The sequence below is a fragment of the Rhinolophus hipposideros genome (assembly GCF_964194185.1).
Source record: "Rhinolophus hipposideros genome assembly, chromosome: 8".
In the NCBI taxonomy this organism is placed as follows: domain Eukaryota; kingdom Metazoa; phylum Chordata; class Mammalia; order Chiroptera; family Rhinolophidae; genus Rhinolophus; species Rhinolophus hipposideros.
In genome coordinates, this window is record NC_138054.1 from 74,151,436 (window position 1) to 74,177,448 (window position 26,013).

The 26,013-nt window shown below is 51.0% G+C and overlaps 1 protein-coding gene across 1 annotated transcript; it reads right to left on the reverse strand.

Annotated features, from left to right (window-relative positions):
• Positions 1-2,290: 2,290 nt before the first annotated feature.
• Positions 2,291-10,258, reverse strand: HCRTR1 (hypocretin receptor 1). The gene is made up of 8 exons (XM_081055557.1): positions 10,197-10,258; positions 9,689-10,024; positions 9,346-9,524; positions 7,970-8,213; positions 7,507-7,622; positions 5,838-6,064; positions 4,717-4,838; positions 2,291-3,051 (listed from the first exon to the last, which is right to left on the reverse strand). The coding sequence occupies exons 2-8, from the start codon at positions 9,885-9,887 to the stop codon at positions 2,861-2,863; spliced, it is 1,278 nt and encodes a 425-aa protein (XP_080911683.1). The 5' UTR covers positions 9,888-10,024; positions 10,197-10,258; the 3' UTR covers positions 2,291-2,860.
• Between the last annotated feature and the right edge of the window lie 15,755 nt (positions 10,259-26,013).

Sequence of the window (26,013 nt, forward strand, 5' to 3'; positions counted from 1 at the left end):
TTTTCCATCACACCATCCCAGCTACAGGTTTATATGCTCATCCATTCAGCCACTCCTTTATGCTTTCATTCAGCGAATGTTTACGTACATACTATATACCATGGTGTGCAGAAAGAAGCAGCTCAGGGCGTGGGCTATGCGAGGCTGCTCTCATTTGCCAGGGTCACGTTGAAGGGTATGGACCTGGGGTCAACTCAAGAAGCGACTGTGTTTTATAACAGTTTTAGGGCTGGCATTTGGGGCTAGAAGCAGCCAGCCCAAACTGTTTATGGCATGGCCTTTCTATTATCTCAAGCCTTAGTTTTATCTTCCAAACTGCATTTACTGTCCTAACTTTTCCTCATGTTTGTTAAGCCCAGACATTTGTACTTGCCTGCTGGGTCTTCAGATCAGCATGGTGACGGTCTACACTAACTATCTATAGTGAGCTGACAAAATTTCAATCAAAAGCCAAGATACTAGACATTCTGGTTTGCCTGGGGGACCTTATCATAGGTAATGGTGTGATAATCCTTTTGCTTTTGGGGGTGAAGATAAGGACTCCGGGCCCTCAGCAGGGCGCCCCTCCCTGCCATGGGTGGTTGGGAAAAGAAGCTCTGGCTGTTTGGCAGCTCAGTGAGGCCCAGCAGGTATGTCGGGCTCAGCCAGTTCAGCCCCAATCTCTGTAGTATTAGAGTCCTAGAGTTAGATGGAATCCAGTTCCCAGAGGCCAGCCCCCATCCAGAGCTAGAATTCCCTCCATGCCCACTGTGAGTCCAGCCTCTGCTTTCCAGTCTCCAGTGACAAAGAACTCAGTGCCTTTCCACACAGCCCATTTCCTCCTTGCCTCCTAGAAACTTTTCCCTGATATGGATTCCAAATCCTGCTACCTTGAAACCACCACCCATCGGCTATGGTTTTCTCTCGTGGGCCGCCCAGGACACACATCGCCCCTTTCTGCATGCCAGCCCTCTAGATACCTGGCCTCTGCCACCACGTTTCTCTCACATCCTCCCGGGGTCTCCAGCATCTCCTCACTGAGCCTCACTCCCCTTGGCGTCCTGGTCACCTCCCCTGAATTTTCTTCAGTTCATTGAGTCCCCCAAATGGAGGCCTAAGGCTCACCGTGGCACTGGGTGCAACCAGCAGAGAGTGGAGTAGGACTGCTGCCATTTGGGGAAGCTTCTGTTGTTTTCTTTGTTCCCATTGAGCCAAGTGTCTACTGAACCCATCGTTAGAACCGTGCCAATCAGTCTCTCAGCCGTGTGCTCAGCTGGGGCTGAGAAGCCCAGGACTAGGTTGGTCCTTGAGGGCATGATGGGTTCTGAGCTTGGGAGCCAGCCCTCACACCTCATTCTGCATGCTGGACCTCCAAGCCTGGCTATAAACTTGACAAACAGCTTTGGATCCTAAGGCCGGCAGGAATGTGGGATAGGCAGGACAGCCCAGCTGACCGGCCACAACTGCACATCTGTGGAAATGGCCGCAAGAGCAGGGCTGGTGAGTCATCTGTAGAGTGGGGTGACAGACTACACCTTCCACTTGCTCTGGTGCTGCCGAAGAGGAGGGATGCTGGGCCCCTGGCAGGACCATGGCTTCACCCCACTTCTTGACAGGGGAGGTCAGAAGGAGCCCGCGGCTCCATTAATCAGGTTAAGCAGACTCAGTGTGCACACGGCTGGGCTGGCCTCGGCCAGATGTCCCCCACTCCCCTCAGCAGAGCAGCCCTGCTCTGTTCCACTTCCTGCTCTGGCAATAAAGATCAGGGCCTCTGGCAGCTCTCTCATCATCTCCGTGGCAGACAGAGCACATCCAGTCAAGTCTGGCTTTTTCTTTTTATCCTGTGAGTTCATAGAGAACCAATGCTAGCCCTGATATCCAAGAAGCTGTTAACCCTGCTGTCTGTCCGCCCTACCCCCTTACGTCCCACAGGCCATTGAGCAGACAGATGTGCCAAAGACTGAGGTCCTGGGCATCAGAGAATTGGCACGGCCAGAGGAGGCAGCACTACGTGTGCTCTTAGGCCTGGCTGGGAGCCCGTCTGGGATCCAGTGTATTGGGGGATGGGAGGTGGGAGTAGTCGGCAGATAGCAGCATTCCAGTGCTGCCGTGTCTTCCTCCCCTATCCCCGCCCCCACACCAATTTCCCCACTGGCCTTGCCTCGTTCCTAACCTGAGCAGCACAGATTTTGTGCAATGACAAGGAAAGGGAACATTCAGTGCCAGGCTTTTAATTACAATTGCTTCGGGCTGCTGGCCTCCATGCCAAATGGCCACATGGAAAGTGTTTTATCACACCACAAAGCCAACGGATTCAGTCTACGGTGCATGCTCTTGCACCTGGTGGGCGTGGGGCTGTGCTCCTAGGGAGGAGGGGGGCGCCGAGATTAGTTCCCATGTGCATCAGCGCAGCTGGCTGAGTGCAGCCTGGGCTTTAGGCAGCCACTGGGCCAGATGCAAATGCTTGCTGGGGCCCTTCCAGCAGACTCGGGAAGGCCTACAATTGCGTAGGAGAGGGGTCTTTGGGAAGAAGGCCAAGCTCCGAAGGATGATGAGGATGGATGGCACTGGGGTATGGGCAAGTGAGAGGGATACAGCGATAATCTTGTCCACAACACGTTACTGTTTACAAAGAGCTTTCCACTTTCTTGAGCATGTTTAATCCTCACATTAATCCTGTTTAGGGGACACAGCTCAGAGAAGGGAAGTGACTGGCCCAGAGTCAAACAGGTAGAAAACCAGGATTGGAGCCCTGGCCTCGAGCTGCATCCAGTAGTCCGTCCACAAGGAGGGGGTCTGCTCCCCCAGGAGCCAGAGGAACAGCCTAGGTAGCAGACAGCTCACACCCCTTGGAGCCACCAGGGTCACCCTTGCTCAGGGCTCAGGGCAGCACCGTGGTGACGCTGGCGAGCACCACGTGCTCTGAGACTTTGGAGATGGAACACCGGCTCTGCGAGGACAAAGACTTGTGGCTGGCAGAGGAGCGGCGGCTGGGGGCCTTCCGAGAGCAGCAGGGACCAAGGCCAGGCAGGCAGCAGGAGAAGGCGGCCTTAAACTGCTCCCGGAATTTGCCTTGGTTGGGAGACAGAAGACAGCCATAAGGAGAGGGCTGCAGCAGGAAGGGGCCTTGGGCCCAGGGACACCCATGCAGCTGCAGCCAAGCTGCCTGTGAGGGGGCGGAGGGAAGGATGGTGCGGGGATGGAGAGAGCCCCGGGGCCACCTCGTCACTGCCAGGGAGAGTGAGGACAGAGGCCCCAGAGCAGGTTCCCAAGGAGAAAGGCAATTTGAATCGGATTCCTTGACTGCACTCTGGCTGTAAGCCCGGCTCAAAACGTGGTGTCTGGCCCAGGGGCCTCAGGTCATCTCTGCCTCCTTGGCGTGTAGCTGGACGGGCTTGGGGCTCACTGTCTGTGGCTAGGCTTTCCCCATCTCTGCCCCATGGCAATGAAAATGGCAGCAGCAGTCCTCACAACAGGCACTGTGCCATGTCCCTCAGCCGTGACCCCCAGGTCGTCCCAGCACTCTGAGAGGCTGGGGTCCTTTAAACTCACTTCCCAGATGAGATACAGAGGTACGGTGGCTTGCCCACGGTCACCCAGCCAGAAGTTGGACCCCATTCTCATGTCAAAGCCCTTTGCTTAAAGAGGGGGCTGAGTGGGGAAGGAAGGACTAGCATAGCCTCCTTGTTCAGCCAGAGCACACCAGGGAAACAGACCCGTCGTCTAGAACTGAAACCCTGACCACGTTCCTCCTTCCCTCCAGCCTCTGCCATGCCCAGCAGAGGGCCCGGCACATAGTAGGTGTTTCGTAAATGTAGATCAGACAGGAACACACTCATCTCTCCTGTTTTCTGAGCTGGAAACCACCCGGCCAGCCTTTGTTGAGTAATTCTTGAGTCTCCATGAGGGTTATAATATTGACCCCTGGTTCCTTTCAACCTTTTCTTGAAGAATATTTGTGTTCAGACTTGAACAGTCATCTGGGCCAGTTCTTTAGACCTCATCCCAGAGTCAGAGGTCTGGTGAGTTACACTTCTTCTGAGCCGGGGGAGACGGGGTACATGAGCACCCTGAGAGTGGGAGGTAGAGGGAGGAGATGGGAGCTGTGGGCCAGTAGAGAGGAGCCCGGGTAAGGGTGAGGACCTGGGAGGCCTGGACTTCCAGAGGGGGAAGCGAAGAGGCGAGTGCTGGAGGAGGGTAGATCCAAGGCTAGCGCTCGTATTCTGGCCCCCTGCCAGTACGTGTCTATCTGGGCATGGGGAAGCCTTCTCCCTGCCCAGGGCTGCCTCTGCTGGTGACCCTCCCTCACCCCTGACACCTCGATTACGAGGCCCTCTTCCCACAGGTCTGGCTCCCTCTGAGCCTGTGTTAACCAGATAGCTGATTGCAGGTCCTGCTGTGCATGCACTGGGCAGGGGTGGAGGGGAGCTGGCCTAACCCCTGCCCTTCCCACCCACTCACTGGTCTGCATAATCTGCAAAACTGGATCCCGGGTACTGGTCTGCTTTCTCTGGCCAGCGTTGGGAGTGTGGCTGGCCCCTTACTCAGACCAAGACTCCTGGGGGGGGGGGGGCAAGTCTTCCCCCTGAGTGGTAGTTCCCAGAGCAGGGTCATAATCCCTAGAAAGGAGCAGGTATCTCCTCCCCCACCATCCTTTATATGGCTTGGATTGGGGACGGGAAGACTCTTGTCCTGGGGACTACTGCCATCCTGTCACTGCCTCCCCAGCCCACTCACCACTGAGGAAGTTGTAGATGATGGGGTTGGCAGCGCTGTTGGCGTACACCAGCCAGTGGGAGAAGGTGAAGCAGGCGTACACGGCTTCTCGGTCCCGGGCTTGGCGGAACATCCCGAACACCCTAGAACCAGAGGGAGGGCAGTCAGAAGTGGGGCAGACGCATGTCTATGTGTATATGTGGTGTTGCCCTAGCACTCAAGCTACAGGGCTCTAAAGTACAGGAGTTCCCACTGCCCCTTCAGTCCACCTGGTGGCCCTTTCCTGGGTCTCGTGTCTTGACCATCGTTTTGGTTCTTGAGCACAGACAATATGACTAAAGTGGGCCTAGGGACAGGGACCAGGGTCTGTTTCCTTAGTCACTGGCTGTCTGATCCCCTGGGATTTCCCATCTACTTTCTCGTCCATCATCCCAGCAACATGTGAATCATAGACACCATCCATTTTTCAAATAGGAAAACTGAGGCTCAGAGAAGTCAAGCGACAGGCCCAAGGTCACACAGCCAGAAAGTGGCCGAGCACAAACACACTGAGATTGTCTCAGGTCATGTAGCCCACACTCTTTCCCTGTACCTCATGGCCTCTTACGTGGTGCCCGTCTCTCTCTGCTTAGCGTGCTGTTCCTCCTGTGGCTTGGTCCCCCCCTTCCTTCAAGTCTCTGCCAAATGCCACTTCCTCAGAGAGGCCTTTTTTTTTTTTTTAACCATTATATCTAAAAAAATATTTAAAAAGAAAAAACCGCCAACCCCTGTCAGTCACTCTATCCACTTCCCCTATTTTTCTTCATAGCAGTTATCACTGCCTGACATAATACATATTTATTTCTCTCTCCCACTGGATGCAGCCTCCGGGAAAGCAGGGACTCTGTCTCACGCACTGTTCTCTGTGTTCCCAGCCCCACCATCTGACAATTGAGTGAATGGATGAAAGAATGTTCACAGTAGCCCTAGGAGGCCAGGACTGCTGTCATTCACATGTTACAGATGAGGAGATTGAAGCTCAGAGAAGAGGAATGATCTGCCCCAAGGTCACACGTGGCCGTGGCCATGGGGTAGAGCCAGGTCTTTCTCCAAAGCAGAGAGACAACCACTCCCTACCTCTGGCCTCCCCCGCGTGCTCTCACCTCTTCAGGACATTAAGGACGCTGATGGGCAGGTAGCAGAGGGCAAAGACCAGCAGCACCACCATCAGCATCTTGGCTGTCTTCCTCCGAGCACGTATCTGCTTCACCTCAGCCAGGAAGGCCCGGGCCCGCGGTGGGGGCTCTGTGCCCGGGCCCTGCCCCTGCTCCTCCGACTGGTCTGAGGGCCTCTTCCAGTTCCTCACCAGGGCCGATGTGGTGCCGGGGATCTGTCCAGCACACACAGGGACAGGAGCGGTGGGAGGTCGGTCTCCTTTGCTGGGCCCTGCTTCGGGCTGGACCCTGGGGCGGGTGTAGGTGGGGGAAGGGAACACACCCTTGCAATAGGAAAGAACCTCATATTCACGATAGAGATCAACACTCTGGGCTGAGGGTGAACAACGTACCTTCACTGTCCACTAGCTCATTATGAGACTATCCCCCAACATACCTTTTGGGTATGTGTTACTGGCGCTCAGTTATAAATGAGGCAACTGCAACTTAGAGAGGCAGGGGACCCTTGACAACATCCAGCTGCCCATCCGTCCTCCTAGGATCACCACCTCCATCGATAGGGGTGGAGGTGGAGGTGAGCCGTACCTCCCCCTGGCCCATGCCCACCTATGGAGAGGCCTGGGCAAGAGGTGAGCAGGTGGGTAGCATGGAATGGCCTGGGCCTCAGAGCTCAGGTCCCAGCCTTATATCGATGCCCATAAGCCTATGGTGCTTCCAGGCTCCTGGAGCAGCCACAGATTCCTCAAAGCCTGTCCCACCACTGGACACCCGAATCACCCCACAACAGAGGGCATAAGGCTAGAGGCCAGGAAACTTGGGGTCTAGGGCCAGCTCATCTAGTCATGAACTACACGACCTTGGTCAACTCACGTTCCCTTTCTGAGCCGTGGTTTTCCTGTCTGATAGAGGAGAGTGACTGCTGCCATCTTGACGGAGCCGTGAGGAGCAGGTGGCACGTGTTGGTGGACTGCAAGGCTGGTCATGTTCTGGCCTACATATTCTCACTGTCCATACACTGACCCAGCACTCATTCCTGCTGGTGCCAAGGGCCTCTGAGCACCCCCTTGTGCCCCCCAAAGCCCCCCCAAAACCTGCTGTGGGTCAGTTTGTATGAGAGGAAAGAAGGCAGGCCCTGGAACCAGAAAGGCTCTGGCACTCAGCAGCTGTAGCGTGGGTACAGGGCTGCTGTGGTTAGATAGTTGTGAGGACACTGTGAACAACGTGCCTAATTGGGCAAGCAACGCGGAGGTGCTGTTGGTGTGTACTGGGCTCTGTACTCCCACGGGTCTGGGTTTGAGTCCCTGACCTTCCACGCGCTGGCTGAGGGACTTGGGGAAATTGCTTTCCCTCTCCGGGCGTGTTTTCTCATATTTAAGTCGGGGGTAATACTTACATATGGTGGCTAAGAGGATACAAGTCTACCTGGAAGTGCATGGTATAATCAGGGGCAGCGACTGATGCTAGAACAACGTTAGTTACCATTCGGTTGCAGGGTTGGCACGAACACTTTTGGCCTTGAGTTTGACATGTCCTTGGGCCTCGCCTCTCTCTGGTTGCAGCCCGGATGACATGTTATGAAGGCAGAGGACTGTCTACTCCCTCAGACCAGCACCCCATCCCCTCCCAGCCCAGACAGTGACACCAGAGTGGGCCTCACCTGGCGGCCCCAGAGCTTGCGGAAGATCTGGAAATAGGCCATGGCCATGAGGCCCAGCGGGGCCAGGTAGGTGACAATGAAGAAACAACTGTGGTAGATTTTGGGATAGAGGTCATCTGTAAGGGCCAAGAGATGCAAAGTGTGGGCCCAATTGGGACTCCCCCAGCCTGCAATGCCACCCTGCCCCAGCTCGGGCCAAAGCACGCAGCGGGGGCCCATACAGCCTCCATGGCTGGGAGACCTTGGAGTTGCCCAACGTGGGGTGTCCATCCTGGAGGAACCCCAAGCAGATGACTACACTAGAGGAGGTACCCACCCTGGGGATACGCCTGCTAGATGCCTGGACTGGGGTGTCCTTGGGGGCGACACCCACACTGGGTCCCTCCACAGATTTCCTGCCCTAGGGCTATGTGACCCAGAGGTGCTCAATTCAGGGATGCCTGTCCAAGCTTCCCGCCATTACCTGCCCAGCGTTCATCACAGACAGAGAAGAGTCGGGTACGATTGGCTAGCTCGGGCAGCACACTGCTGCATTCCATGACAGCAGCCTGGGGCACCATGACAGCCAGCGACACAGCCCAGATGCCCAGGATGGAGCCACGGGCACGCCGGGCGGTGCTCTTGAACAGCAACAGGTGGCAGATGGCATACCAGCGGTCCAGGGCAATGAAGCTGAGCGTTAGCACTGCCACCGACACTGACACAGCCTGCCGCATAGGGACACAATGTCAGTCCTCTTGGGTGCCACCCAGAGACACGAGGTGACAGATGGGGCCCACAGCCCAGAGATAACAGGCAGCTAGGTGCAGCACACAGGCCTACTCCACCACCTACTGGCTGTGTAGAGGTGGGCAAATCACTTATCCTCGCTGAGCTTCACCTGTGGAGTGGGACTATACCATTCACCTGGCAGGATTCTCGTGACAGTAAATGAAATCATGGATGGAAAACATCAAGCTCGAGACCTGGCACAGAGGAGATGTTCGCCTGCTATGAATAATAACTTACGGAACTTACTACATGCCAGACGCTGTCTTCATTACCCTCACCATAACCCCTCTCACGCATTATGGACAAGGCAGGAAAGGTTAGCTATCTCCCAGGGTGATACTCCTCACCTGCCTCTCTTTATTCTCAGAGTTGCTAGAGTTAATCGGTCGAGTGGAAAACCTCAAAACAGTGGGAAATCCAAGAAGCCTTCCTCTCTGCCCCGGGATGCCATCCCTTCCCCAGGCTGTTCAAAAAGAGGCCTCCTTCTGAGAGGCAGAGATGAACCTACGCCTGAGGTGTCGGTGGGCTTTGCCTCCGGGAGTCCCCCACCCTCTGGGGTACAGGGAGAGGGTCAAAGGGTGCAACCACGGGGCCCTCCGGCCTCTGGTCGGCCATCCTTTCACTGCCCTCAACCCCATCTGGGCATCCTGATTCCCAGTGTGGGGAGAGAAGGCCTCAGCTAGGGGCTGGGAGGAGAGGAGACTTTCTAGCAGGCGCCCTCAGAGCTGCCCCCCTTGGGATCAGGAAGCAGGCCCATTGTGCATTTTTGTCTGTCACTGTGGGCTTGTGCCTCTCTCCTCCACAGTGTGCTGTGTCCCTGGAGGTGTCTGCACATGGCTGAGCCTGTCTTTGTGTGACCAGCCCAGGGGTGGGGATCTCTGTATGAGTATGTGGGCTGTGTCTATTCCAGTGCCAGGCTTGCCCTTGTGGACAGTAGAGGATGACACCGCAGAGGTACTGAGCCACTGTCCTGTCTGAAAGGCAGGTCTGAGGGTCGCTGAGACCTAGGCGAGGCTGTGGTTTTGTACTCGGTGTGACAGGCGATGAAAGACAGCAGGCAAAGCTTACCTGTAGATAGGGGATGACCTTGCAGAGGGCATGGCCAAAGAGCCAGGACTCGGTGATGTCTACCAGCAGGCTGGCTGGTAGGCAGATGGCTGTCACGAGCACGTCAGCCAGGGAAAGGTTGACGATGAAGTAGTTAGTGACCGTCCTCATGTGGTGGTTCCGCCACACTGCCAGGCACACTGCGGGGCGGGGTGAGCATGAGGTAAAGCCAGGGGCAGAGCCACGACCATCTTAGGCCCATCAGCGAGTCCCTCCCCCACGTACCCAGCTCCTGGAGGTAGGGACTGGGGAGAGAAACGAGGCCCAGAACCCCTTCCAGCCCCCAGGGGAATCCCGGACCTACCCAGTGTGTTGCCCACCAGAGCCACGAGGAACACAGCCACGTAGGCTGCGATGAGGACCCATTCATACTGCTTCGGGTATAAATAATCGCTCCACAGATAGCGGAGAAACTCGTCCTCATAATCGGCAGGCACCAGGGATGGTTCCCAGCTACCAGTGGGGAGCCCTGTCTGGGCCCCTGGGGTGGCAGAGGGCTCCATGAGCTCAGGAGCCGCTAGGGCCAAGGGGCATCCTGGGCTCTACGGACGCAGGGGAGCCCGGGCCAGGCCTCAGCCCACTTCCTTCAGGGGCCCTGGAGTCTTGCACCAGGTCTTTTGGGGTCTCAGCCCCAAGCCTCCTGCAGGAAGGGAGGGAGGAAGAAAGATACCATTAGGGAGTGTGGCAGGCAATTTGCACATAAACTGCCTGTTAATTCTCACAGTCCTGTGGGCTACTGGGGAGAAAGACAGCTCTCACCCCTTTCAGCCTCGGTTTCCCCATCTGTTCAAAGAAGTAATGACCATACCTACCTCACAGGACCGCGGTGGGGAGTAATGAGCTCTAAAGCATGCCTAGTGTTTTATCCAGAAACTGGCGCAGGAAGCAGGCTTCCCCATTATTAGAGAAACCTGCTTTTGCAGAGGAGGAGATGGAAACTCAGAGAGGTTGAGCCCCTAGCTCAAGGTCCCAAAGCTACTAGGCCAGGTCTGTCTGAATCCACCAAACACCACAGATTTGGGAGGGGAAGCCATCTGATTGCAAATATTCTCTCTTGTAGGTATGTTCACAGGCCTGAATTTTTGGTTGAAAAAAAGGGCGTTAGAGACCCAGGCTCAGGCCACCCGCTAATCCCCTCTTGAATCCCCCGGGCCGCTCTGAGCCCTGGCGGCCGCCAGGGGTCGCTAGGCCAGTGCGTAGGCTGCTCCCTCCATTCATAAATCCGGCCTCGCTCCCCGCCCCTGCTAGCTGGCTCAGACCCCTCCTTCCCGCGGCTGAGCACGGAAGACCCCGGACGTGTGTAGGAGTGTTGCCCATCCCAGGAGACCCCTGGGAGGGGGAGGGGACTCCTTCATACCCCCACCAAGGGCCAGCGGATCCACTCCTTGAGCAAGACCTCCCTGCACCCCGAAGCCTGTGAAGGACTGTAGGGCGGGGGGAGTTGGGGAGGGGGGAGCGAGAGCGTTAGGGGTTCTGCAGGAGCCTGCCGGGAGGAAAGCCTGCTGGGGACTCAGTCTCCCAGCACCCAGGTTATCCCCCGAGACTTGGCTCCCGCCGAGGATCCTTTGGAACCCCCACTCCAGGCCTGGGGGTCCCCCACGCCCCGCACCTGTTGGCTTCGGGACCCCGGCGTCCTCGGCTGCTGGTTCCCGGACCTTGAACCGGTGACTTCGCCTCCCTGTCCCGAAGGCCGGGCTCCTGGGGGGGCTATGGCTCCCAAGCGGGCTGTGGCTGGCGCGGGCTCCGCTGGGCTGCGCGCTGCCGGGAGGGGCGGGAGAGGTAGGGCGGGGAGGGGAGCCCCCAGCCGGTCTCGCTTCTTGTCTTACAGCCGCGAGACCCGGAGGGCGGAGGGAGATGCCAGTTGCCCCTCACCAGCCACTTCACGCTTCCATCCCATTTCTATTCATGCGCCCATCCGTTCATTCACACCGTTCGCATTCATTCAACATTTCTGCCTCGGGCCACTCCGCATTCAGAGCGCACCTACTGTGTGCCGGCGGGCCCTGGGCGGCTTCGGAGAGCCACAGTGCAGAGGGGATCCCAGCTCCACCTCTCCTTGCTGCCTCACCTAGCTGACGAGGATGATGGCACAGGTGGGTCTCGGGTGAGAGACGACGCCTGCACCGCCTCCGGCCAAGCTCTGGCTGCTGCTGAAGCAGCTAGCTCCCGGCGACGCCAGAGGCCACGCTCGCCCATCGCCCAGCCCCCATTATATCTGCCCCCAAATCTTTTTTGTTCATACCGTTCCCTCTCCCAAGACAGAGACAGTAGGTGGGAGCAGGAAGTGGGGAGCCAGAGGGGTTGATTGATTCAACATTTACCAAGCAGTGTGCCAGGCAATGAGCTACACAATAATACAGCTGCCATTTGTATGGTCCCCGGAATGCATGATCTCATTTAATCAACCCAGTGAGGTAGCTGTTATTGTCCCCATTTTACAGATGACAACGCTGCACTCACATAGTTCAGTGACTTGCCCAAGTTCACACAGCAGAGGCAGACCTGAGATTCCAGCTTGTGCTTCTCTCCAGGTCTACTCCCCTCCTCACCGGACAGAAGCGCAGATGCTGGCCTCCTGGCCTGGCAAGTCCTCGTGGTGAGGGAGCCCAGGGGAGCTGTGGGGCACAGAAGGACACATTGATCCAGCCAGGGCATCAGGACAGGCTTCCCAAAGCAGGACAGTGTACATGCAGACCTGAAGAATGAGGAGGTAGCCCTGCAGGGGGATTGTGGTCCTGGCAGAGAGAATTCAAGGTAAAGGAAACAGCAGGTGCAAAGGTGTGGAGGTCCGGCCTTCCCAGAAAACACAGATAGGTGATGGGTGACCTCCGGGGGATCAGGCAGTCACCTTGGCCATCCCTTGCCTTAGGACAGGGCCTTCCTAACACATCAGATCCACCCTCCTTTCTCACCCTAGGAGATTCACCCTTTCCTCTTGGGAGGTGATTCCTGAGATGTAACCTCCATCTTTCCTGTTGCAGCTAAAGCCCTTTTTCAAAGGAGCTGGAGCTGTGCTGTTAGGCATAGAGTGTGTGGGAGGGAAACTGGGGCAGCACAGGGATGGGTCCAGTGATTTCCTTCACCTCTCCAGGAGGCAGGACTGAAGCTAACCCTACAGCGGAAGTCTGTCCCCGGGCAGGCACAGCATCCACACGGTGGGTGGTGACTCAGAGTCCCCTCTGGTTGCAAAGCTCTGTCTTGCCTATGGGAATGGATGAGGTGACACAAGAGAGAAATGGCTGGTGTGTGTGTGTGTGTGTGTCTGTCCATGTGTCCCCGCACGCTCGCCTACATATATCTGTGTGTTTGTATTTAAGTAAGGGCTGTGAGTGTGTGTCTGGGGAATCCCATGGGTGACTGTGTGTGTTTGGGTCTCTGAGTATGCGTGTGGGTAGGGAACAGGCTCTGGGCTGATGACTGGGGGTCACCCTGGGTGGGATGTGTCTGTATGGGTCTTGATTTGTCTCTGTGTGTATTGGTGTATTGGTGTTTGTGTCTATGAGGAATGTGTGCATGGGGTGTGTGTAGGGGGTCTCTGTCTCTGTGTGTCTGGATGTGCCTTTGTGGCCTCCCGTTGTGTTCCCTGTGAGTGTGGGCATGCCTTTGTGTCCATGGGTCTGTGAGTGTACAACTTGGTAAGTCTATCCCCACAGCGATGACTCATCTAATCCCCTACATTACTTCCCTCATCGAGAGCTGAAACTGTTTGCTATGTAGGGGCTGGAGAGGGGGCCACAGCACATGGAAGATGGGAGGCAGATCGTGCAGGGCTCTCAAATGACCAGCTGCAGCAAACAAGGTGCAGCTGCTGGTGCAAAAGGTGCAGACCCATGTGTGTGCGTGGGCAGAGGGCACCAGCTGAGCCCAGCACAGCTCAGGCTTAGAACCCAGCCCAGAGCTCAGACGCCACAATTCAGGGCTTCTCAGACACCCTGGGCTGGAGTGAGCAAGGGGCTCCGCAGGTCCTCCCAGATCATTATACATGGAGGTGCATGTGTCTGTGTGGGAAAGGAGTCATGGCTGAGAATCTGTCTTCTCATAATATCCACTTTTACAGAGCCAGTCCCATCTTCCCTTAAGAGGGATCCCAATTGCCAAACCCCCTCTTCACTCCTTGGCACCCAGAGGGGGCTGTTCCCCAGGACAAGGGATCCATCATGAGTGACTCCTTCTACCCTGAGGCAACAGACCTTTCTTCCTGCTTTATCAGACCCTGGCCAGGCAGGAGGTTTGGTGTCCTCAGGTCCCCCTGGTCCTGAGTCTGGCTCCCTCAGCCACGGCCTGAGAGTGGGAAAGGCCAGTTATTTGGCCTATATGGGCATGAGGGAGAGACCCCAGGTGTGTGCTCAGAGAAGACCCTGCGACCCAAGTGAGGCCAGTGAGGTTATGGAAGACCCCCAGGAGCTGGGGTGTTCTGGTCCTTAAGCCCAACAGCTGGCCTCTGGGAGCTCCTGGCAAAGAGCTATGTCCATGGGAGGGACTCAGTGACCTCATGTCCTCCATCTCCAGGCTGGTGCTCAGTCCTGGCACCTTCATAACCCAGGGAGGGTGGCCTGAAGCCTTTGTTTTGCCCAAGCTGTCTGTCAACCAGCGGCCACATGACCTCTTGTTGATCTAATACTGAGCTCTGAGCCATAGGTCCCTGTCACATCCATCTTTGAGTGTCAGGCAGGACACTTGCCCCAGGTGCTATCCCCCTTCCCTCCCAATTCCAATGTGACTTACAGTAACCTCTGTCTGACTAGGACTAGAGTAATCGAATGTAATTGAATTTTCAACTTGCTAATGCTGCCACAGGCTTGGAATGTGGGTGGGAGCTCTCCAGGCAGGGCAGAGGTCCTTTTTAGAAGAACAGAGATCAGAAAACAAGCGGAGGTGTGTGGTGAGGTGAGGGAGAGCCAGCAACTAGGCTGTGGGACTGGAAAGGGGGATTCCGAGGGCTGAGTCTAGGTAGGCCACTGAGGCAGTGGGGGCCTTTTGGTCCTCGGGCCCAACAGCACTGGCCCTGGGAGCTCCTGGCAAAGTGCCATGTCCATGGGAGGAACCCAGGGACCTCATGTCCTCTGTCTCCAGGCCAGGCACTAAGCTTCTGCGCCTCTTCTCCCCAGGGAGGGCCAGCCCTCTTCCTTAGGGTTTGATGGCTTGAAGAGGACCATCTACTGGGAGAGATGAGGACCCGGGTCCCAGAGTCAGGCATCTCGGTGGCTTCACAAGCTAGAAGGGCAGCAGCAAGAAGGAAGGCACTGGAGACAGGAGCCTTCTGTCTGTTCACAAACTCAGATACTCACTCAACAAACACTGGCACATAGGTTCCAGAGGTGGGAGTGAGCCTGGGGAGACCCATTGTAAACAAATGACTGGGGTGGGTATCAAATGCATTAGGGTGGGAGCCCGTGGAGTCAGGTCGCAGCGCAGGAAGGGACTGGAGGCAACAGTGATAGTGCATGTGAACCCACGGGAAAAGCAAGCCAACTCCCCAGTGTGTTCCGTCTGGTGTTGAAAGGAGGTTAGGAGCCCAGACTTTGGGGCCAGAAAGTTCTGGGTTGGGCTCCCAGTTCTGCGGCTTCCTACTGTGTTATCTGGGACTTGTCACTTCTGCGATAGGTTGGGTAATGGCCCCCAAAGGTGTCCACATCCTAACCCCTGGAACCTGTGAATAGGTTACATGGCAAAAGGGACTTTGCAGGTGTGACTAAGAATGTTGAAATGAGGAGGTTATCCTGGGTTATCCAGGTGGGCCCATTGTAATCACAGGGCCCTGATAAGAGGGATGCAGGAGGGTCAGAAAGAGAAGATGTGATGGTAAAGCAGAGGTTGGCGTGATGCCGATGCTGGAAGGGGCCACGAGCCAAGGAATGTGGGTGGCTTCTAGACGCTGGAAAAGACAGGGAACAGAGTCTGCCCTAGGGCCTCCAGAAGGAATGCAGCCCTGCTGATTCATTGATGTGAGCCTCATAAGGTTCAATGTGGACTTCAAACCTCCCGAAGCATCAGAGAAAAAAAACCTGTTGTTTTAAGCCACTAAGTTTGTGGTAATCTTTGACCGCAGCCATAGGAAACGAATGCAGCCTCTCTGCGCCTCGCCTCACTGGTTAGGAGACCCACAGTCGCCTTTGTTCTATCAAGTTGTGTAAGGGTCCTCTGTGAACAGGCAGGTGGGCAGCAGCAGATGCTGGGCCCTGGCAAGACAGAGACTCATAGTTATACACATGATATTTTTAAAACCATTTAATAATTTTTTAAATTTGGGTGGTCGGGGCGACCAGTTTGCCAAGTGGTTAGAGTGCAGTGCTCATAACACCAAAGTCACCGCTTCCATTCCCACACGGGCCAGTGAGCTGCGCCCCCCACAACTAGATTGAAAACAACAACTTGACTTGGAGCTGATGGGTCCTGGAAAAACACACTGTTCCCCAATATTCCCCAATTTAAAAAGAAATCAGAGTGGTCGTCGTGGTAAGAACCAAGACTTTGACATCTTCTGCTTACCTTATTTGGTCGTGTTTTCTATTTTGAGTCATATATGTTGAGACTGCTTTAGCAGGAGACTGCTAAAGATCTAAAGCCTAAAATAAGTAATAATAGCAATAAATGATGGTCATAGTAAATGTCTGCTGGTGTGGTTATTTTGACACGGAAACACACAAGGGGAAGGCAAAGGAGAGTCCTGATCTTCCTGGGAGACGTGTGTCTGTAGACTGGGGATTTCTATGACCTGGATCACCAGACATTTGAGAAAAATCATTAACAGGACAGAGAAAACCAATATAAACAGAAAAAAGTTTCAGAGGCAACTTGGGATGGGTTTTGAGGGATGAATAGGAGTTCACAGATGGGCTTTGAGTGAGATGTGCCAGGCTGGGGTGGGAGAGGAAGAAGGTGTGGGATTCTAGGTATAGAATACTGAGGGGACAGCATGAGCGAAAGCAAAGCAAAGCAAAGTGAGCATGGCAAAGATCTGTTCTGGGGCCACAGTAAACACTAGATTGGCCTAAGGGTGCTCCCATGAAGAGGAGCAATAAGGAATAGGAAGGTGGGTGAAAGGCTGGCCTTGAGTCTAGGCTGAGGATCTTGGACTCAATTCCAAAGGCAGTAGGGTGCATGGAGGGTTTAAGCAAGTGTGAGATGTGTACAGATTGGCAGTCATGCCCGCCAACTTAAACACATTTGAAATGAATAAAGAGTACGTTTTCCTTGTAAAAGATTCAAACCACTCAGAATAAAATAAAGTAAAATTATTATTTTTAATTATGTAGAATAGCCACTGACTCCTGTATTAGTATGTAGTTACTATAGCAAAGGCTCCCCAAATGACAGTGGCTTAGAAAGATGGAAGTTTATTTTTCTCTACAGGCCATCCAGGGCTGGCAAGACAGCTGTACGAGCATTCAGAAGCCAGAATTCTGCCAGGACAGAAGAGTATCATGGTTATGAGCACAGGTTCTGGTGCTGGACTGTCCAGATTTAAATCATGGGTCTGCCACTTATGAGCTGTGTGACCCTGGCTATTCTACTTAACTTCTCTGTGCTTGAGTTTCATCATCTGTAAAATGGGGATAACATAATACCAATCTTAGGTAGGGAAAATAATGTTGCCCCAAAGATGTCTACGTCCTAATCCCTAGAAACTGTGAATATTACCTTATATGGCAAAAAAGACTTTGCAAAAGTGATAAAGAGTCTTGAGATGGGGATGTTATTCTGGATTGCCCAGATGGGCCCAATGTAATCACAAGGGTCCTTAAAAGAAAGAGGCAGGAAATAAAAGTAGTAATAGAAGAGGTAGTGATGGAGGCAAGAGATTATAGTGATATGAGGAAGGAATCATGAGTCAAAGAAGGCAGGTATCACTAGAAGCTGAAAAGGCTAGGAAATGGATTCACCCCTGAGTCTCCAGAAGGAATACAGCCCAACCGACACATTGATTTTAGACTTCTGAACTTCAGAATTGTAAGAGAATAAATTTGTGTTGCTTTAAGCCACTAAATTTGTGGTGATTTGTAACAGCAGCACTAGAAAACTAATAACACATCCTTGTTAGGTTAAATGAGTTAATGTACCTAAAGCACTAAGAAAAGTGCCTGACACATAGTTAGCATATATCCAAGTGTTAGCTCTTATTACTTATGGCAAAAACTCTTGGCCTGGGTCCGAGATGGCGGGTCACATCCATATTCCAGCTAGTGAAGAGGCACGTCATTTCTGCTTACAATGAACTGGCCTGAATTTGGTCACCTGGTCACATGTAGGTGCAAGGAAGGCCAGACAATATCATGTTTCTGTGGGTAGCCTTGTGCCCAGTGAAATGTAAGTGTTCTATGACTAAAAAAAGCTGGGGAGGTAGTTACTGAAGAACTAACTGGCACAGTGTCCTATTATAAGAGACAAGAAGTTTAGCAAAGGTATCTTTCCTCCAGAATTTGATTAGATACACATTTTCTAGCTCTTCTTTCGTGTGCCTTTTATTTTATGTACTGTCTCTTGTCTCCCCACTGTGTAAGACGAGACCTCCTTTCTCACTCTTGCCCTCTTTTCCTTCTAACACTTCTTGCTAAACCATTTCGTTTGCATCTAGTTCTGTATCCATAACTAAAATGTTCTGGTTTTGTGTGTTGTCTATCTCTGAATTAGAAAAACTGAAAATCAATAAATTGTTTTTTAAAAATATTATAATTATGTAAACATTATTCTCTGCAGCAGTAACTAGCATCCCCAGGTTTAAACGCTGCTTGAAGGGAAATACTCCACGCTTCAAGTTCAAATATACTTTCCTACAGTTCCTCATACTAAGAGTCATGTTACGTTTTAATTCACTTCATATTTGGACCCTGACTTTCTGACACAACTTTTTGTTCTTCCGGAGTTTCTAATTGCTTTTCTCTTTTCTTCTTGAGGAAAGAAACATATGCCTTTTAAATCAGGTCATTAAAATCCTCCAGCTTCTTAATTACATTATTTGTTGAATGAAGCTCATTTTCTTCTTAAAGACGTTTTTTTCTCCAAACCCCTCTAACTTCCTGTTTTAATTTTGACTGATGGCTTTATGGACCTCTGGTATTTTTATTCATTCCACTCGGATTAATTCCACTGTTTTTTTGGGGGGGGAATATTGGGGAACAGTGTGTTTCTCCAGGGTCCATCAGCTCCAAGTCGTTGTCCTTCAATCTAGTTGTGGAGGGCGCAGCTCAGCTCCAAGTCCAGTCGCCATTTTCAATCTTTAGTTGCAGGGGGTGCAGCCCACCATCCCATGCGGGAATTGAACTGGCAACCTTGTTGTTAAGAACTCGCACTCTAACCAACCAAGCCATCCAGCCGGCCGCCCACTGATTCTACTGTTTTTTAAATCTGTTATTTCTCTCTTTTGGGGGGTTTAGTTTCTTTTTTGCTGAAGTATATCTTCAAATAACATTTTAAACGGGGAGCATGGAAGGAAACCTTTCTGAATCTTTGCATGTCTGAAAATGTCTTTCATTTATCCTTACACTTACGGAGTGGGGAAATCAACCAGCAGGCTTTGCTTCAGGGCGTATGGAAGGGGGCAAATAGGCAAGCAGACACCCCAGGTTCCCTGGGCCAAGATAAGGAGGGAATTACTTTAGACACCACCACTTTGAGTAGGAACCCTGGTCCTTATGAGAAAGATCACTCAATTTCTTTAGAAAGTAGTTCTCTCCCATTTTTTAATCTGTCCCCCTTCCTGTATGTTCCTGGTGTTATATTTGCAGTGAAGAGTTGGGGGTAGATGCTGCCTTGTTATTCACCAAACAGGCCTTTATTTGAATATTTTCCAAATGTTGGTTATTCTCATATCACTGTCTCAATTTCTCCCATATTTTCTTACTACCTGTATTAATATTTCCTTATGGTATTATTTTTCTTTAAATTGACTATCCTATCTTTACACTATGCCTGTAAAGTTGCAAGTTTGATGTTATAGTTACATCTTTTATTTGTAATTATATAGTTATATTTTCTAATCCATATTAAAATAAAGACATAACTCTTAGGATAACAGAGGTTGTTTTTCTTTCTTTCTTTCTTTCTTTTTTTTAACCACTAAATATCATCCACAGCATTGGTGCATGTACTATACTTTGGGGAATATTTTTCAAATTAGCTACCATGTTGATTAGCCTCTAATCATTGCCTGAGCTTTCTCTGTGTACCCGCCATTTTGGGCCTTCAAGGGGGTTTTCTTTAAATAGTCCCTCTCTTACTTGGCCTGATTCTCACATTCTCGGAAATAAAACAAAAGAGTAATTATGGAAGACAAAATGCCACTTTTATTATTGATGAGGTGAAGTGGGAGACCTTAGCTTAGGGTGAGAGGTAAAGGATCTACTAAATGAACCTCCGTCATGGCCATCACTGCCTGGTGAGGAAGATGGTTTGACCCCTATTTTACCTGTCGTGGGTTCACAGTCTCAGTCATGTCTCTCCCATCCACTCTTGGTGGCATGTGGCCATGACAATCAAATATCTTGGGCTCAGGTACACAGGAGGTATGATCAAAAGATACAGTGACTGTTTAAGTTTAAAAAATGTATTACAGTAAAAGACACATTGCTATTAATCTCCCTCACTTTGAACACACTTATCCCATCATTCTTGCCACTTCCTGAAGCTGTTCTGTAAGTCCTCTTTCGTGAGTGTCTTTAGTTGCGCTGTTTTGTGGCTGCCTCGATGTCCTGAATCAATTAAAAATGTTTACCTTTCATGGTCATTTTGACTTTGCAAAAGAGCCAGGAGTCGCACGGTCAGATCCAGTGCCAGAATAAGGTGGATGAGGACACACTGGAATGTTTTTATTTTATTTAACAGAAATTGCCATATACCAGAAGTGAGGACATGGAGCATGATGGAGGATGATTGACGGCACACTTTAAAACAAACCTTCTCTCAACCATAGCTCACACCCAACTGACTGCACCAAACAAGTTGAAACTTGTCACACTAAGGTTTGATGCGCCACTTCCCATATTGAAGATCCCTGCCTTTCCATTGGATGGCACTTGGCAGCAGCATTTACCATATGCTTTGATCACCCTTTGTATATGGCTTCATGGTCACTCTCAGGAGGAACCCCAGGGAAATGACTGCTCTGGGCCCTTGGGGCAGGGGAATTGCAGGATTCTGGGTACCCAGACCATGGTTTAGAAGACGGAAGGAAGGCTTCTGGGTTGGCCATGACTCTTTAATCCATGGAAGAGGGCCAGGGTGGACTCCAGTTGTGAGTCTGTGTGTTAATGTGGACATACTTATTAATGAGGTGCTGTGTATTAACATGGACAAATCTCACATGTAATATTGAATATGAATATAAAGACAGGAGGATATGTACCATTAATAACATTATATGAAGTTTTCCCTCTCCCCCTTTCTTCCGCCTCCCTCCCCTTCCTCTGCCTCCCCCCCACCCCCCACTCCGGTTCAAGCCATTGTTTCTCAGTCTAGTTGTGAAGGACACAGCTCCCTGGCCCATGCTGGTATTATGAGCCTTGCGCTCCCCTCCCGCTGAGGCAGTCGGTCATCGGTCAGTCGCCGGTCAGCTGCTCACAGCAGCTCTCGCTGGCTGCCAGCCGCTCATGCTGGCTGCTGGCCACTCATGGCAGCACGTGGTAGCCCATGGCAGCACACAGCTAACCTCCAGCTGCTCATGGCAGCCCAACTCCAGGGAGAGCTGTTGTTCACAATCTTAGCTGTAGAGGGCGCAACTCACTGGCCCATGTGGGAATCCAACCAGCAGCCTTCAGCAAATGGGCTTCTCTATAGGGCAGCTCAATCTGTCTTCCCCAGAGTGAGTGACCTGAGAAAGAGAGAGAGAGAGAGCTCAGAGAGAGAGCAACCAAAATAGAAGCTATGGGTCTTTTCTATCACAATAGGATTGCCAGATTTAACCAATATAAATACAACATGCCCATTTAAATCTAAATTTCAGATAATAGTTCAATATTTGCATAAGACAGACCTATACTAAAAAATTATTTATTGCTTATTTGAAATTCAAATTTGACTGAACTTCCTGTATTTGATCTGGCAACCTTATTTTGAACCCAATCTTGAAAGCAAAACTGGCTACCTAGTTTGTGGGGCCCCTTATTTTAAAATTATTAGGAATTTCAAATCAGCAAGAGCAGGAGCATTAAATCAAGCATAGAATAGTTCTGAGGGTGGCACTGTATGCAAGAGCACGGGCTGCACCCCAGAAAGCCAGCCCTGCTTGGAAGTGGCATACCATCACTTCGCCATATTCTATTGGACAAAAACAAGTCACTAAGTTCAGCCGGCACATTATGGGAGGGAAATATACAAGGACCTGCGTCCCAGGATGACGGGACGACTGGGGCCATCTTGGAAAATGGCAAACGCACCGAGCTTTTCTTTGTTTCTTTTATTTGTCATTTCCTGCCTGGAGGTGGACTGATTGGACTGTCTTCATTCCCTTTGTTTGCTCTCTACAGGTTTAGAATACATTCTATTTCTGTTCTTTAATTCGTCATCCTTAAATTTTAAAATTTTTAACATGCTTACTTCAGTTAACAAAGTCTAAAGTTAATCAATATCTTCCCCTAAAACAACCAAGATTAGAATGCTTTTGAACTCTGATCATCGCTTCCTGCCTATCATTTGATTGATTCCCAGTTTTCTAGTATTACCTTGTTTATTTTGTTCCCTCAAATCAGTCTTTACTTTTTTTAAGAAAGTCCATGCTTATTTGAATTTTCCTTCCTTAATCGTTTTTTTTTTCTTTTTTTTTTTCCACCCCCCCCCCCACTCCTCTTCTTGCAAGCTACTTCATCCTTCTGGGTTTATTTCCTTAGTTCCTCATATTATATTAATCTGAACTCTTGCCAGAACCGAAGATCCCTATGGTGTTTTCCAGTGACGTTTTAAAAAACCTTGGCTGCATCTCTAGTCATATTCGTTTTTTTTCCCCAATACTGTGTATTTTGTGCTAATGATTTGTTTATTTTACTAAGGCTTTTAAAAGAATTAGTTCAACTTTTTGTTGCTTTCGTATCATTACTTTCTGCTTTATCTTTATTATTGCCTTTCTTCTACTCTCTTTGGGTTTTCTGATGGTCTCTTTTTAAAGTCTTGAGTAGGATGCTTAATTCATTTGTTGCCAATCCTTCCTATTCTTAATAAATGCATTTAAGGCTATAATTTTCCCTCCAAGTTCCACTTTAGCTTGTTGTTATTCAGTTTCAAATATCTTCTAATTTCCATTATAATGTTCTCTTTAGCCCATGAATTATTTAGAAATGAGTTTTTAAGTTAACAAACTGAATTTTCATAGCCAATATTTTATTGTTGGTTTCTAATTCTGGTTTGTACAACAGTAATTGCAGGCTGGCCCCGTGGCTCAGGCGGTTGGAGCTCCATGCTCCTGGCTCCGGTGGGCTCCGCCCCCTGCAACTAAGGTTGAACACGGCACCTTGAGCTGAACTGCCGCTGAGCTCTCGGATGGCTCAGTGGGTTGGAATGCGTCATCGGTTCGACTCCCACCAAGGGATGGTGGCCTGTGCCCCCTGCAACTAGAAAACGGAGGCTGGACCTGGGGCTGGGCTGCACCCTCCACAGCTGGCACTGCGGGACAACGGGCTTGACTTGGGGGAGAGACCTGGGAGTGCATACTGTTCCCAAGTGAAGTCCTGTCCCCCTTCCCCAATAATAAAAAAAAAAAAAGTAATTGCAGTTTAAAAGGTTAAAAATAATTGCAAAAACCGCAATTACTTTTGCACCAACCTAATATATTGGGATTAGAGAATGTGATTGGATGATATTGATTCTTTGAAAAATTTTTAGACTTCCTTAATGGCCATGTACGTGGTATTTTTAAAACTGTTCCCCATGAACTTGAAAACAATGGGTAACTTGATTGATTGATTTGCTATATTTGGTTTCAAGAAAGTTTAATTAAAATTTTCCACTGTGTTTATAGATTCATGATTCTCTTCTTGCAGTTCTGCCTGATTTGCTTTATATGTTTCACCAAAATAAATGTAAGTTCATTGTATTGATACATATAAGTTCATCGTTATTATATCTTCTTGGCAGATGTTTCCTTTTATGTGTATTTTGGTAAGAGTGTGCTGTTACACAAGACTCTTGAAAACAGTGGTATAAATAAGACAGAAGTTTATTTCTTGTTTATTTAAAAGTCTACAGCCATGGCTCCTTTGGGGTTTAGTACATGGAGAGCCCAGCAAGAGATGACAGGGAGGGAAGAGAGTGAGGTTGGAGTATTTAATCCCCAGCTCCATCACCATGAGGTCACTTCTGCTCTATAGGACTATCTCCCAACAGTCCTTGGGGCAGTGAAAGCTGTGCTGCTGCTAGCCCCAGAGTTCTGTACTCTCTCCTGTGACTCCCCTACACCCTGCTTTGTCATTAATTCTTTTGAAAATAAGCTCTGCCCGAATTCTAATTAGAGCACACCATCTGTTTCCTGTTTGGGACCCTAAGTGATGCAGGCTGGCATTGTGTTTTTAAAAGTCATTGATTCTGAAGGCCTCTAGGCAAGTGTGCGTTCCACTACTTCCTATTCTGACACTCCTGGCTCACTCTTGTGTTTGCCTTGTCACAAAGACAATTGAAGCGGAGATGGCAGAGACCCTGGGTTAATGGCCCCAGGCTAAGACAGCCACTGTACCCAGGTCTTTAGAGCACCATCCTGCCAGGGGGAAAGGAACTTCTTAGAGTCTACCAGTGACATCCCCTAGTCCATCTCAACACAGGCTTAGCTTGGCCACTGGTCTGCACAGCTGCCTCTCTCTGAACAAACTCAGCAGTCACAGGGACCTCACCTTTGTCTGAGAATGCTTTATGACATTTACCTCCTACTTGTCACCTTCTGCAGGACCCAGAGTTAACCTGGCCCTTTAAGGTGACTTTGCATATCTCAGCTATGATTCATTAGATCCTGGTTTCTTCCATCTAACTCTCTATGGGCCTGTCTTGTTTCCCTCATTTCCTCATTCTTAGGGAATGAAGAAATTTGGCACACAGATAGCAGATCACTATTCCCATTTTACAGACTTGGAAACTGAGATTCAGAGTGGGAAGTCAGCTTTAGGGAGTCCAGTGGAGCTGGAATTTGAGCCTGGGTCTATCTAGCTCTGAGTTAGAGGATTTCCAAAGGAGGAGTGTGTGTGCTGGGAGGAAACGGGAGAGCCTGAGTGGAGGCACAAGTGAAGGACAGTGTGACACAGGTGAGGGAAACCTCAAAGACAAACTTGGACCCTCTCCTGGCCCGGCTGGGGCACAACGTCTGAAGAGAGGCCACAGCCATGAGTTGGCCTCTGGAGTTCAACAGGCTGAGATCCACTCTCAGTTCTGTTCTGTCCCCTTGGGCCAGTATCCAGGCTTCATAGATCAGTTACGTGGACTCAATGCAGAATGTATGTAAAACACGCAGTTTATAGTAACTGCTCTGGGACTGCACAGGTCTCTTCTCTTCACTGCTTCTCTGGGCTGTGGCTGGGGAGCTGTGGATTCAGCCACCAGGGGGCCCTGATGTGTGCACCCATTCATTCACTCATTCGTCCATTCTCTCTCTCACCAAACAGCTCTTGTGTCTCTTCCACGCCCAGTAGCATCTTGGACAATACTGAGCAGAGAGGGTGCGGCACAGCCCTATTCTCAAGAAGATTACAGTTAGCAAGGGGTGCGGTGGTGGAGAAAGCGGGGTGGGAGTGGGAGCTCAGAGGATGGACAATGACTCTACAGAGGGGTTAGGAAGACTTCTCAGAGGAGGAGGCTTTTGAACTTGACTTTACAGGTTTAGCAGGTTTCAGCGCACACTCTGACACCTCCCTGCAGCCCTAGGCCAAGCCCACTTGTGTGTTCATAACTCCCCCTGTCTCTAAGCCACAAGCCTCTGTGAGCCCCAAACTTCAGATCCCCATCGTCTGTGCACAGAGTTGGAGGCCAAAGAGCCTGCTTGGGTACAAGATGAAGAGGGGCTGTAAGTGCACCGGGACATAGGTAGGGAAAGCCCAGGCTTTGGAGCCTGACAACGGAGGGTCCCTCCCACTGCCTAGCAATATGTCCTTGGACAAGTCATTTCACTTCCCTTCACACCCACTCCCAGCCTCAGTTTCCTCCCTGTGAGACAAGGGTCAGAACAGTCCTCAGCTAGAGTGCATGTCTTCAGTATGGCTCCCATGGCATCCATCTCTCTTACCTATAAACCGGCATATTCTCTTAACCACCCCTATTCTCTTAATCACATCCCCTGGTGGGAACCACACTGTGCCCCCTGGAACAGAGAGCAGTACCTTCCTCCGGAAGGCCTACGCAGACTCTTACTTTACTTCAGGAAGATTGCCTCAGATATTAGTGTCAGAGACATAGAATTTTCACAAAGTTGTTAGAATTCTACAAAGTTACCTCCCAAGGCTCAGGAGTGAATCATCATGGAGAAACTGGGGGAGTAATCTCTCATACTTTGACCTGCAAAGGGTATCTCTCTGGCTTGATTCACAAATTCAGTAGAAGGCAGTGTGGTCTGTGTCAGCTGTGCGACCAGTCATACCCTTCCCTAAGCCTCAATCTCCTTACCTGTCACATGATGGTCTCACAGCAGTCCCTAGCTGTCATGGACCTATCTCTGTCATCTGTTCA

Excerpts from the sequence above, each read along its gene's own strand:
- HCRTR1 (XM_081055557.1), bottom strand. The coding sequence starts at position 9,887 with ATGGAGCCCTCTGCCACCCCAGGGGCCCAGACAGGGCTCCCCACTGGT. Across the intron at positions 9,525-9,688 it reads TCTGGTGGGCAACACACTGG|TGTGCCTGGCAGTGTGGCGG; the intron begins GTAGGTCCGGGA and ends CCCGCCCCGCAG. Across the intron at positions 3,052-4,716 it reads CATCTACAACTTCCTCAGTG|GCAAATTCCGGGAGCAGTTT; the intron begins GTGAGTGGGCTG and ends CTCCCAACCAAG.